Raw genomic sequence first — 12,807 nt, forward strand, 5'->3', positions numbered from 1 at the left:
GTCTTTAATTAAAGGCACCATATGTAAGGACTTAAGACATTCAACAATTTGCTGACATTTCCAACTGAATGTGAAGAAATAACAACTTTGACTTTATTTTATATATTTTATAATGTTAATATAACTTCATGTTGTTTGAGGTTGGTGTAACTGCATTGTGAGCTTCAGACCAGAGGGCGGCAGTGTTGCACGCCATTTCACATCTTCTACATTCAAAGCTGTCACATCATTCACAGCTTTGTTTGCACACATCACAAACTAAGTGGTGGCTGTGTGTGTGTGTGTGTGTGTGTGTGTGTGTGTGTGTGTGTGTGTGTGTGTGTGTGTGTGTGTGTGTGTGTGTGTGTGTGTGTGTGTGTGTGTGTGTCTGTCATGTACTCGTTGCAGAATAAACATGACTGTGATGATACTCCCTCTGGCATCGTACATCACACGGACATGCAGGTACTGAACACCGTAGAGGTCACAGCAGTGATACAATTTAAATTACAATCACTGAGCTGCAGGGGGCCTGATTTCTTTAATAGGATTGAGCTTTTCAACAATGTCACACAGCCCATCAGAACCAGCTGTGCGTTCAGCTGTGACGTCACTCATTAAAGGCCCTATCCGTTGACTTAATTATCATTTTATGGGTTTAAAACTAGGTCTGTTCAGAATCAGAATCTGACTTTATTCACCACATGTTTAAAAGCAAGGAAGTTGTATAGACAAACATTATTGACGGACACAAATCTTCAACAACACCAGAAAACATCGAGGGAAAAGTTCACAGAAAAGTGAAAATTCAGTCAGTCTGCTCGCCCCCCTGCCGATGGAAAGTCGGGTGAAGTTCAGAAGGCCACAAAGTATTTCTGAGACCTTACAACAAAACATAGCTGCAACATCCTCCGAAACAACTGAAGTTGACGGGGACGTGTTTTAATTATACAAAGAACCAACAATAAATAATCCACATCTTCAGAGGCCCAGCGATCCCAAATTGATTTGAAAAGACGTTATTCACACCCTTGACGTGCGAGCTCTCGCACGCGCTTCAGATGGGGCCCGCGCTAATGCTTTATCTTAGCAGCTACAGTGAAGATTTTGGCTTAAAAAAAAAAAGTGTAAATAATGTCTTCTCAAATCAATTTGGGATTTCAGGGCTTCAGGGGACTTGGATTACACAGTGCAAGCTGTATGGAGTCATTCTATGTATTCATGTATTTATTTATATATTTGTATGATTAAATACAGGTCCCCATCTACTTCAGTTGTTTAGGAGGAGTGCTGCAACGCTGTTTCGCTGTGAAGCTCCAGAAGCGATTTGTGGATCATGAAAGTTCACCTGGCTTTCAACCAGCATGTGTGTGAGTAGATAATGACTGAAATTTAATTTTGGTTTGCTAGTTGATAGCCTGTGCTTTAAACCATCTGTTTATCTATTTCAGAGGGATAGCTTGTTTTGAGTTTTAGTAGTGGTGACACTTTGGTTTATACACTGTTTGAATCACACACTCTGCCTTTAACTTTCACAGAATCTATGTGAGCACTTTGGCCTGTTTTGATCTGTGTTTACGGAGCAGTTTCGAGGGTCAAGACCTCTGAAGTAGTTTCTAGTAGTGGGATCATTCACCCTCTGCGCTCTCTGACACGTGCTTACAGCCCTGCTGTTGCACAGAATATTAACTGAACTTGAAGGTGTTGTGCTGATGTTGGGACAAAAACACCAAAGCTGTGAAATTGTGGGGCAGTAGTGTCAGGTTGAAAGAGCTGAGGGATCATTTTCATGACATCTGTGTGGCTGCGGTAGTCATGAAAAGGGGAACAGAGAACTGTTTTGCTCAGCAGTTTTGGCACCTTGTTACCCTTATGCACAGCTCAGTTCACCAGATATCTATGGCTGTGGCCCACAACCCCCTCCTTTTTTGACACAACGTTTATTGAACCATTGCCAAAAACTGATGAGAAGCAGAAAGGGAGTGAGCACAGCGAGTGACTCTTGGGTTGCAGATAAGGGCCCGGCATCAGTCAGTGTATGGAGATCGTGGGGGAGAGGGCTGGTGGGAGGGGTTGAGGTTGAAGGCAGGTTGTCTTCAAGTTGGAAATATTACTCTACATGTGCATACTAAGGAAGCCGCGAATGTGCCTCTCAGTGCAGGTGTTACTGTACATATTATCACCCCTTATGTTCCTTCTGAGGATGTAAATCTTTATGAACAGGTCACAGATGTATCGGTTTGTTTAGAAGAGGCTCAGCGATGTCCTAAAATAGCTCTCAGCAGACATTACTTTAAAGGGGCACTGTGTAGTTTTGGAAAAGAAGGCTCCCGCTTAATATGAACAAGGTATAACAGTGTGAAACTGTGTTGTCCTTTAAATTTGTCTGTTCAGTTTACTCAGTCATGAAGACGAAGATCTTCTGATTATAATGTCTTCCCCAAAACTACACAGTGCACCAATTAAATCCTCAAACTACAGTGTCTCTGCTGTAAAAAAATTGATTTTTCACAATGTTTGACTACTGTTGACATCAATTTCTTCCCTCAGTGAGCTAAAACTTAGCCTTCATAAAGCAAGGAACAGCTCAGAGTTAATTGAAGTCTTATTTATTCATCTAATTTTCGTTTTACCAACAACATGGAGGCAACTAACAACTCTTTTCATTACTGAGTCACTGTGCTAGTAATCAGCAAAATAATCCGTCGAGTGCTTAGTCAATGAAATGTGGAAAAACACTTGCAAAAAAAAAAAAAATAAAAAATTCTCATCAGAATTTTCAAGAGTTTAAAGATTCTTCAGCACAGAGGGAGTTATCAGTACTACTCACTCCCAATTGTTTATATATTTTTTTTTCAGATAAAGATAATGAGAGGAGCACCAAACACTCTCCCATGCCAGCTCAGGGAATAATCAAGCTCAGCACAGGAGCCAAATCCATTTGATGAAGGACAGTCTCAGACAAAAATGACTGAGGCGCAACAAAAAGGGCATTGTCCATGTTGTTGAGGACAAACTTCAAAACAAGAGGCTAAACACAATGCCCTGACCTCCGAGGTTAAGCACACAAAGGAAGGACGTTTTAGATTGGCCGCCGTCACATGACCGGCCTCTCAAACTCTACCATAAAAAAAATGTGAAGAAGCGCCGGGTCGTATAAGTGAGATAAACCCATCAGCACGACGATCCGTCATGGATAAATCTAAACACGCTGCACCTTTGTGGGTTTATGAGGCACTGAGCTGACAGAGTTGTGCTAACATAAACCAGAGCGCAGCAATAGTCCTCCTGGAAGGGAGGAAAGACATAAAGAATGATCTGTACACTGATGTAGATAAATATTTGTATTCTAAATATTCCAGCTATTGCAATTGAATACAATGAAATATGGTGATTTATTCAGGCTGTGCAGATCCTTTAACCCTCCTGCATGTCCACCTGTTGCATTTATGCTTAATGGGACATCAAAGTTTGTGTTATATGTCAGTGATTTTCCAACACCTGCCATGGCTGTGTTGCAATAAACGGATCCGAGGCATGACAATAAAACAACATGTACACTTTATTCCCACACGGAACATCGTAAAATTATTTGGGACACAGACATTTTGTTAATGATCGTCCCACACTGAGCAGGATAATGGGACTGCTCAGCAGGGGGATGTGCATCCAACCACGGCGGTCATCCTGCCCCATGATTGGTGCTTAAGATAACAATAACTTGCATTAAACGACCTTGGCTGGATTTGCGCCTTAGACCACAGGGTTTCCACTGACAAAAATGTTGGGTTGTGGAGTTTAAAGTCACCCAGTGGCTATTCAATGATTAGCCCGGGGTGTGGGGCGGGGGGATCATCAGATACCAATGAGCCATAAAACGGGATGTGAGAGGGGCCGTGTGCGTAGACAGAGAACAGACATTCCTGTGTCACGGCCAAACAGGAAAACCTCCACGACGGTCACGTCTTGTCTAATCATGCCGTTTCTTATGAAGAATTTAAAAGTACTTTCATGTGCAATTACCTGACCCACATCCTCGTGTTGTTTCAGAACAGAGGTTTTTTTGGGACTGACGCCAAGCGCCTTGAATAGAATAATACAGTATGTGATACATTATAAAGAAAGAAGCGTCAAGGTCGAGCAGATCTATTGTGCTAATCTTGTAGCTGCTCAGTGTAAATAAAGGATATGTTGACCTGTCTTTGAACTTTGCAAATTAGAAAAAGGAAATGGTTTGAGATGGAAACACTGAGAGTGAATAAAGAATATTTTTTATTATAACAATTTATCACACACATGATAAAAGCAACTACAGAAACACACTGCAAAAATGTAAAAATATAATCAGCCATATTCAAAGCTTATCTGCAATTCATATGCTGCATGATTTTTTAATGCTTTGGCCACTGGCTTGGCCCCTGACTTGGCCCCGGTCTGCTGTTGCCTTCTCTAAGTAAGTCAAATCCAGCGTCTTCATCTTCTGGACCATAAAGCAGGACATTCCTGCGCGTCCTGAAGTTTTGTGCTCGTGGACACAGAAGGAAATCGTAGATAAGAGCCGCCGCAATGCCGCCACACATGGGCCCCAGCCAGTACACCTTGGATAAAAGCGAGAGGGATCATTTGTCGACAAGATGAAAATGGACAGAAATTTGGTGTCAGAGCGGTGGCTTCAAACTGTTTGCCGACATTACCCAGTGGTTCTCCATTTTGCTGCGTATCAGGGCGGGTCCGAAAGAGCGAGCAGGGTTGATCCCGCATCCAGTGAAACTGATCTGTAGATGAGAAAAAGTCAGCTATTCAGCTAAGTCATATTCAATGAAATCGTATCAGTAGTTTGAGTGTATGCAGTATGCATGTAGCAGTTAACCCTTTCATGCACGGTGCTGTGAAGCCATTCTTTAACCATTTATGAAGCCAGACAGTTAAAAAAAAATGCATTGAATGGTACTTTTATTTTTCCGGTGACTGAACATATATCTGTCCACTCCAGCAGACATTATGTACCAACAGGTATAGTCTTCCTCTTGAGATCTTCCTTATGTGTCATATCAAATAATGATATAGTTTACACTTAAACAGTTTAATATTTTTTTTTAAAAGATTTTCTTCAGGCATAGACACCTTTATTTGACAGTAGATAAACAGGAATGGGAGAGAGAGAGGTGTGTGTCATGCAGCAAAGTTCCTCCGGATTCAAACCAGGGTCCACTGCACACGTGGCATGTGCTCTTAACCACTCGACTACCTGCACACCCATTTAAAAGCATTATTAGAGTCTTGAGATCTAAATATAGATCTAGTATGCAGAATATAGGGTTACGGTTAGTGCATGGATATCACAAAAAATAGCTGTATAAGTAATATAAAAAAACTCAAAAATGTGTTTACCATTTTTCAGAGAATTAAAAAGGTATTGTGGTGATGTTCACTTGAAAGAGTAAAACCAAGCATTAAAAAAATACTACAGTGTGATTTACTCATTATTGCATGATAGGGTTAATTGCAAATGTCATTCCTGCGCTCCAAAGTTTCCCTTACAACATTTCATATTATCAAAAATGAATATCTCAAATTATTTTAACAGTATTACCTGTATATCAACATTTTTATTTTTATTTTTTATTAATGTGATGCAGTTTTCACATTTTGACATGTGATTTAAAAAAAAAAATGTAATTCATTCAGTGTGTTAGTCTTGGCACCAGGCACATCCAACCCACTTGATCCTCAGAAAGCTGTGTGATGTTGCCAGGAAAAAGCACTCGACACGTGTTGCTGATTTATATTCCCGTTAACACGCCGCTGTAGCCATTTTTGAAATTATGATTTGCTGCGCCCACTTTGCAAACTACTTGCAATTCAGCCAAAGAGAGTACAGTCCTTAATCATGACAATTCCTGTGCAACACAGAGAAACATTATTGTCCAAAAAGGAACAGTGGTCTCAAGTAAACCCCTACCAACACCGAGCGAGTGACTAAACAGGAAATCTGCCCCACACCACTTCACCTGTCAGTCCTCAGAGAAACTGAACAAAAATTGCCGGCAAATTGCTGCAACTGCACAGCTTTTTTCTCCCACCTTCCATCATTTAAACCAAACCTTGTCCACCCCTACAGTACTTGGCTGAAGAGCCTCCTTTATAACACACATTTGTGCCCTGAAAGGATTTCACTCTGCTCTGCTCATCTTGTCCAAACTGCTTTAAAAATACGTCAGGATTGGGATTCACTTACAGCTGCAAAGTGCCCGAGCCCCACTGACAGCCCAACAGCCAGCGGTGCCGAACCTTTGACATCACTCCGTCGCTTGTCGGTCACTGCGATCACACACAGGACCAGCTGAAGGGTTGCAAGGAACTCAATGATGAAGCCTTGCACTTTGGTCACTCCGTTTAGCTGTGAAAGACAATTAAAAAAAACAAACAGCTAAATGCAAAAAGTTAGAACCTGTGCAGTGGTTTATATGACATGACAGATTTGTCAAAATCACAATAAATTAAACTTGAAAAAAAAAAAGAAGAAAAAAAGAAAAACAGACGTGAAGGACGACCTCTTGCCTTGTTAACACCGAGGGAACTGATTTGTCCGTATCCATTCACAATAGCACTAGCTGCAACTGCCCCGAGCATCTGAGCCAGGATGTAGCAGACGCACCTGAGTGCGCTGATCTGGCCGCTCACCAGCAGCCCCAGTGTGACTGCAGGATTAAAGTGTGCCCCGCTGACGTGCCCCAAACTCTGAACCAGTGTGGCGATGGCCAGCGCGAAGGCCAGCGAGACCTTCAGCTCCTGAGCAACGCCGTCCTCGCTGCTCCCGATGATGGCGGTTAGACCCGCGAATATGAACAGCAACATGCCGGCAAACTCTGCGGCCACTGCCCGCCAAAACGCCCAGCTTTTTATTTCTGTCATCTCTGCGTCGAATGTGCTCAGTGTGTCAAACAGACATGTATGAGCTTCTGTATTTATAGTGAGGAGGTTTGTGTGCAGAGGGGAGGGGAAGAAGAGGTGAAACAGGAAAAAAAAAAAGATGACTTCAGGGTACACATATGAGCATTAGAAAGGAGTTGCTTATGGCTGAAAAAATGTTTTATTGGTTACAAATAAAGCATTACACAGCGGTGATATCCACCAGGCTACCTCCTTGACCATCTATCTTTGACATCCTCGAGGAGGGGCTGGCAAATTTCATTTTCCGTTGTCAAGCCACAGCAGAACAGGACCTGTGCTTGTTCACTCATGGGCTCATCTCTGGGCGCCAGCAGACAATAAGACAGGAGAGCCAACACCACGCCGCCGCTCATCAGTCCTGCCCAGTACACCTGAAAAACAAAAGAACAGGACATCCGTTTCAATAGGTGTGACTCATGAGTGCAACACTGGCAAAATGTCTGATTTTCAGCTCTGCAATACGTCCCAAATGATCATCAAAACACTTCTGCGAAATTGCAGGACCAAAGGATTGAGCTGGGTTGATACCACATCCTGTGTAGCTGATCTGTAAACCATATCAGAGGAAACCACCACTTGCGTCTCTGGCCGTATGACAGCAGATTACACGCAAGCCGGATTTACAGCCAGTTCATCCTACGCCAATCCATTGTATCAGATGGAGAAACCATCTAAGGAATTAATGAGGGGAAATGTTTTGATTTACTCACTCCAGCGAAGTGTCCCAGCCCCACAGAGTATCCGATTGCCGCCTACGTCACGCCTTTTGTTGGTGACTGCCAGCATGCACACGACGAGCTGGAGGGTGAGCAGGAATACTACACCAAAGACCTTGATTTGGGGTAATTCCATTTTGCTGCAATCAAGGAGAACATGCTTCAGTTTGCGCCCTGCCTCCTTTCTGCCTCTATGGATAGAAAACTAAAGGGTAACTCCACCAATTTTCCACATTAAAGTAGTGTTAAGCCTTTTGTGGCCACATGTGATTTGATAAATTGTGTCCAATGATGTCACTCAGTGGCTAAGTTGCATTGTGGGTAATGTACTGTGGGTTAGGCTTAGGGTTAGTTTTTTAATTTCTTTAAAACATTTTTTAAAGCAGCCCAGTGGCAACACCATTGAGTCCAGAATTGCACTTTTATAAACACTGTTTGATGATTGGTTTGAAAAGCTTTTATCAAAGATATTGCCTTTAGTTAATGCCGTCCTTTTCAAATCCATATTACCCATAATGCAATGCATTACTGACATCACTGCATTGCATCATGGGATGTCAGTCACTGACTTTTTTAAAAAAGACATCAGAGGGGATTTTTCCAACTATCCCAGCTGATTACTTATATTGAGACAATTATTTTCTGTACTACAAGTTTTCTGAAATGTTGTGTTCAGATTAGCAAATAATTCTTCATCTTATAAAAACGTGCACCAGTTTGCAAACACTCCCAAAACATTTGAGGAAACCAGACTCAAAACTGTTGACAGATTAAGGTTTTTACAGATTTGGGATCTCTCTTTTCATCACTCCATAAATCAAACAAGGAAATACTGCCAACAGGCAACATTAAAAATGATTTAAATGTTAGATACATCAGGCTATGGGTGATTTACGAAATGCATGATTTCGCTTGTAGCTTTCATCCTGTAAACACTCTCCTGGTAAGAGAAGGCCTTCCTTTGTTGCAGGACAGCTACAAACCATGAGTGACACTGAAAACTTGACATTTAAATTAAACAACATCACCATCAGTTAGTAAGTGTGGACATCCTCGAGATTACAGCACAAAACTCTTAGACAATGAGTGTCTGGATTCCATGAGGAAACTAGATCAGGCTTTAGGCAATTCCCCAGATGCCACTCAACACTGAGCAGAGCCCGTCATTCATTAAGAGGAGGATAACAGGAAAATTGGAAACACATGGATGCCACCTCACCTCGTTAACGCAGGGTGAATGTGTGGCTTCTTGTCTGATACCGTATACAATGGCACTGCCAACCACCGCGCCCACAATCTGAGCTATCATGTAGAAAACAGCTCTGAGGAGGCTCATGTGGCAGCCGGCCAGGAGGCCCACGGTGGTGGCAGGATTCAGATGGGCACCGCTGACGTGACCTATACACTGGGCTAACGTGGCAACGGCCAAGCCAAAGGCAAATGCCACTTTGATCTCATGGAGGAATTATCTTGGTCTCCTATTGCAGCCGACAGGCCGACGAAGGCGAGGGTGATCATTCCCAGGCACTCGGCCAGCACTGGCCTCCAAAATTCCCATGTTTTCATTTTTTCATGACATGGCTGCACACATATTCATTAAAACAAACAGGTATTTGGGCAGCTTTTGAGAGAGGGCTGCGGCACAAGCAGAGGTTCGGTTCCACTAGCAGCCCAATTGAAAAAAAAAAAAAAACATGAGTGAGGTTCACCAGCATTCATCAAGTGTGTGGCTGTAAAGAATCAGGCCTAATTACAAACAGCTGAGAGATGTGAGTTTCCAGTGAGAGTGACCTCCACGTCTCCTGCCCTGTTCAGTACTTTTCCAGCTTAACAGAAGGCGGTGCTGCTTTTATACTATTATTCATGGCTCATTGAAGACTGCGCCAAATGAATGACTGAATGATGGAGAAGACCTGTTCAATTAAAGAATATGTCTAACGCTTTTCTGGATTGAAGAGAAAAGGTTTTTGTGCCTTTGCAGTTCAAAATAACACATGCAGCCATCAGCAGTCTCCATGTACAATTAAATCCAAGGTAATTGGCAAATTTTAAAATAGGCCATCCTTCACATTTGAGCTGATTTTCCAAAAAAGTATCTTAATATCATTGAATGAATTTTCACGAGCTGTTAAGGGTGTGAAGGACCTTCATCAGACGAGTGAAGGACACTCGTACTTCTTACAGGTCTTTGTAAATGGCATCCTTATCTCTCTATCTCCCCATTCTATTCTGAGCATGTGTCATGCAGGACCCGGCTGCATTGAAGTTAACATCAGTCATATGCCGCTGTGAAGGAAATGGGACCTTTTTCGAATGTGCGACGAGGAAACCAGCCTCCCATTCTGCTCTTCTGTGTGAACGGGCCGACAGGTTAAAAGGTCACGCCGCTTCTTGTCTTCTTGTCAGCAGGAAGAATCAAAGCACCACCTTTGACTCAGGCAGCAACACTCCACCCGAGAAAGAACAATGCACCCGCCCCCAATAAATGTAGCACCTCTTGCGCGTTTTGCTAGTTATTTTTTTTTTATTTTGTGCATTAAAATCAAATAGTCATTTCCACCCTCTGCGAGAGATTTATCAGACTGTCACTGGATGGAAGAGGAGCGTCGCAATGAACTGTGCATCATGAAGTAGGTGTGACAGGCAGGGTGGGGAGATAATCATGGAGGGCTGACAGGGAGGACGGGAAGTTATGCCTTCCAACCCCGCGAGCAGGTAGCGGCTTGCCAAACTCTCCATTGAAACTGTCAACAAACATGTCAGTCAGTGAAAAATCACCCCTTTTTCTCTTGGTACGTGCATATCTGATACCGTCTTACTTGGCTGTAAAGTTATATGATAAGCCTCACTCCCACTCCTGCATCCAGCTGTAGGCTCTGAGTCTTCAGGGAGGGGAAGTTGTCATCTTTCCTCCCCCGCTCCCTGCTGCGCTGAGCTCGGAGTTTCCTTCAGGGGGGATGAAAAGGTCAGAGCCTACACACCAAATGTAAACTTCATATATTCTACATTCACATAATAATCTATTCCATATGATAAAAAAATATAGCTCTACTTTTTCAGTCATCAATTGTCGTGCTTCCGAGCTGAGTGTAATCACTTTTGCCGTTCGTTGTGTGTGTCTGAGGGCTCACTAATTTGCTCATTTACTGGATTTGGTTGAAATTTGTCTTGAACATCAGACAACCCTGGGGTTCACATTCAATCCAAACGCTGCACAATGTTTACAGAGAACAAGTTAGTAACAATAAGTCATTCTTCAAGCCGAGTGACAAAACCTGTCACCAGCTTTCACTTTCTTGCATTGCAAGTTTTAATTCTGTGTGGCTCATATTTTTCACGCACATCCAGACATTGTTTGGTCCCGAACAAAAAGACCCGGCTGCCACAGATCTCGTTAAATACAGCGTTGGAGCTGAAAAGATGATTTTGATATCAAGAAAAGGATTATGTTCTTGTGATAAAAGATGTGTCAAAGATGCTCTACTGCTCCTTCATGATTATCATTATTATTAATTATAGTTTGGTTGAGTTGGCATGGAAATGCTCAAAAGTATAATTATCACATCAGCCACCAGATCAGTACGCAGCAGCATCAGCTCATCTGTCAGCAGGGTTGACGACATCATCGACAGCAACACATTTTTTTCTTTCGTGCCTTTTGAACAGGAATTTACCCAACGGACATACAAACGACCTCTGAAATGCTGAATAATGTCAAAACGCTGCAAAGTTTGTTGCTCTGTTTTGCCGTTCCAAATGACTGAAGCTGACAATTCAATTCAAGGAAAATGTCTGCTATTGATTCAACTTAATTAGCAAATTACAGTATAAGGCTGAGACATTGTGTGCACACATTGAGGTCTGTGATATTAATTAAAATAATCACAAGCAAGTGTTTGAGCTTTTAAACCATCTGTCAATAATCCTAACTCAACTTTAACATGTTACCCTCTTCCATTCCAATCCTCTTTTGGGGCTAAATGACAAACCCAAATTAAAATGGCTGAACCAATCTGATTACATACATGGATGCGGTAATGCACCGAACAACATTTCAGATTACAGAGGAGGTTGGGAAACAATTCTTGGTTGCTTTCGTGTTATCAGACATGTTGAATTTTATGCCCAAATGTTGTTGTGTTTGGACTCTCGGGGCCACAGTAGGAACCCCCCAAACCCCCCTCACTGTGAAACCGTCCAGGCGATACAGAATCGGATTAGGATTTGCCACTGCAGCGCCTCATGATGATGACGTTGCAGTCTGGCAAATGCTGAGCCACGACTCGGCATTTTATTTTCATGCACAGCTGAAGTTGGGTGTATGTGAAAGACATATTATAACCCAATGAGCCATCTTCTGGTCTTGTGGTCCCGCCCCCCGCCCCCAAACCACTTGAGTAAACAGTGATGAGCTGTTGGTGTCCTGCTGGCATATGACCCGGCACAATGTGGTGGAGAAACGGAAACCTGAATGAACTCACTGTTGTGGCTCAACCGAGGGTGTTGCAAGGAGTTTAGTGGCCAACACTCCAACGCCAAAGAACGGCTGCTCAGTCAGAGGCCTTCATCTTCAAAGTAGAGCTAGCTGCTTATCCTCTGACATATTACGACTGAAACTGTGACTTTCTGTGACTGAACTGGTCGGGTTGGGTTACGTTTAGGCACAAAATCTACTTGGTTAGGTTTAGGGCAAAAAGCAGAGAGCTTCTGAGATCAGTAAAAAAAAAAAAAATGCTTTCTGTACAAAAAACAGTGTGTGGATTTATCAAGAGGCGTAAATGAGTACTGAGTTGTCAGCACACTATTGCTGAGCTGCTGCCCCAACCTGGAGGTAGAGAGCAGAACGTTTTAACCATTCTGCAATGGCAAAGATCCAGGCAGAGCTCCAAAATGACATTTTTGTATATTTCATCAATTGGAGCTCAAATACTCTTTTTCTTCTTTTGACTTCTCAGTATGTTTCTGGTATTGACACAGACTGCGTATCAATGTACAGAACTGTGTAACCACCACTGATGCAAAAATACACTTTTAAGTCCCAGTGGAGAGAGCTTCAGTGGACTATCGACTCCTAAAACAGTTGTGTTATGAGTAAATCAAGCAAAGACAACATATTTCCAACCATCCGATTGGACAGACAGACTGACGGCTTTCAATG

General features: G+C 42.6%; 1 protein-coding gene and 1 long non-coding RNA gene across 5 annotated transcripts; one reads left to right on the forward strand and one right to left on the reverse strand.

Annotated features, from left to right (window-relative positions):
- Positions 1-335: 335 nt before the first annotated feature.
- LOC119011685 lies at positions 336-3,470 on the forward strand. Its single transcript, XR_005072248.1, has 3 exons — positions 336-444; positions 1,237-1,349; positions 2,839-3,470. It is a non-coding gene; the product is annotated as an uncharacterized LOC119011685 (long non-coding RNA).
- Positions 3,471-4,234: 764 nt separating this feature from the next.
- On the reverse strand, positions 4,235-10,602 carry LOC119011682 (aquaporin-1-like). 4 transcript variants are annotated; one of them, XM_037085006.1, is made up of 8 exons: positions 10,469-10,602; positions 9,954-10,393; positions 7,644-7,789; positions 7,123-7,304; positions 6,541-6,941; positions 6,218-6,379; positions 4,674-4,754; positions 4,235-4,577 (listed from the first exon to the last, which is right to left on the reverse strand). In XM_037085006.1, exons 4-8 carry the CDS (start codon positions 7,172-7,174, stop codon positions 4,371-4,373), a joined length of 903 nt encoding a protein of 300 aa, XP_036940901.1. In that variant the 5' UTR covers positions 7,175-7,304; positions 7,644-7,789; positions 9,954-10,393; positions 10,469-10,602; the 3' UTR covers positions 4,235-4,370. The 4 variants fall into 4 exon arrangements, with proteins under 4 accessions (XP_036940901.1, XP_036940900.1, XP_036940899.1 ...); XM_037085005.1 differs by lacking the exons at positions 9,954-10,393; positions 10,469-10,602 and adding an exon at positions 8,869-9,244; XM_037085004.1 differs by lacking the exons at positions 9,954-10,393; positions 10,469-10,602 and adding an exon at positions 8,678-8,835.
- Between the last annotated feature and the right edge of the window lie 2,205 nt (positions 10,603-12,807).

This window comes from Acanthopagrus latus, chromosome 21 (genome assembly GCF_904848185.1).
Source record: "Acanthopagrus latus isolate v.2019 chromosome 21, fAcaLat1.1, whole genome shotgun sequence".
Taxonomy (NCBI): Eukaryota; Metazoa; Chordata; class Actinopteri; order Spariformes; family Sparidae; genus Acanthopagrus; species Acanthopagrus latus.

Coding starts and splice junctions, on each gene's coding strand:
- LOC119011682 (XM_037085006.1), bottom strand. CDS start 7,174: ATGAAATTTGCCAGCCCCTCCTCGAGGATGTCAAAGATAGATGGTCAA. Junction 6,942..7,122: donor AAAGATAGATGGTCAAGGAG/GTAGCCTGGTGG, acceptor CTATAAATACAG/AAGCTCATACATGTCTGTTT. Junction 6,380..6,540: donor GTTCCCTCGGTGTTAACAAG/GCAAGAGGTCGT, acceptor TGTCTTTCACAG/CTAAACGGAGTGACCAAAGT.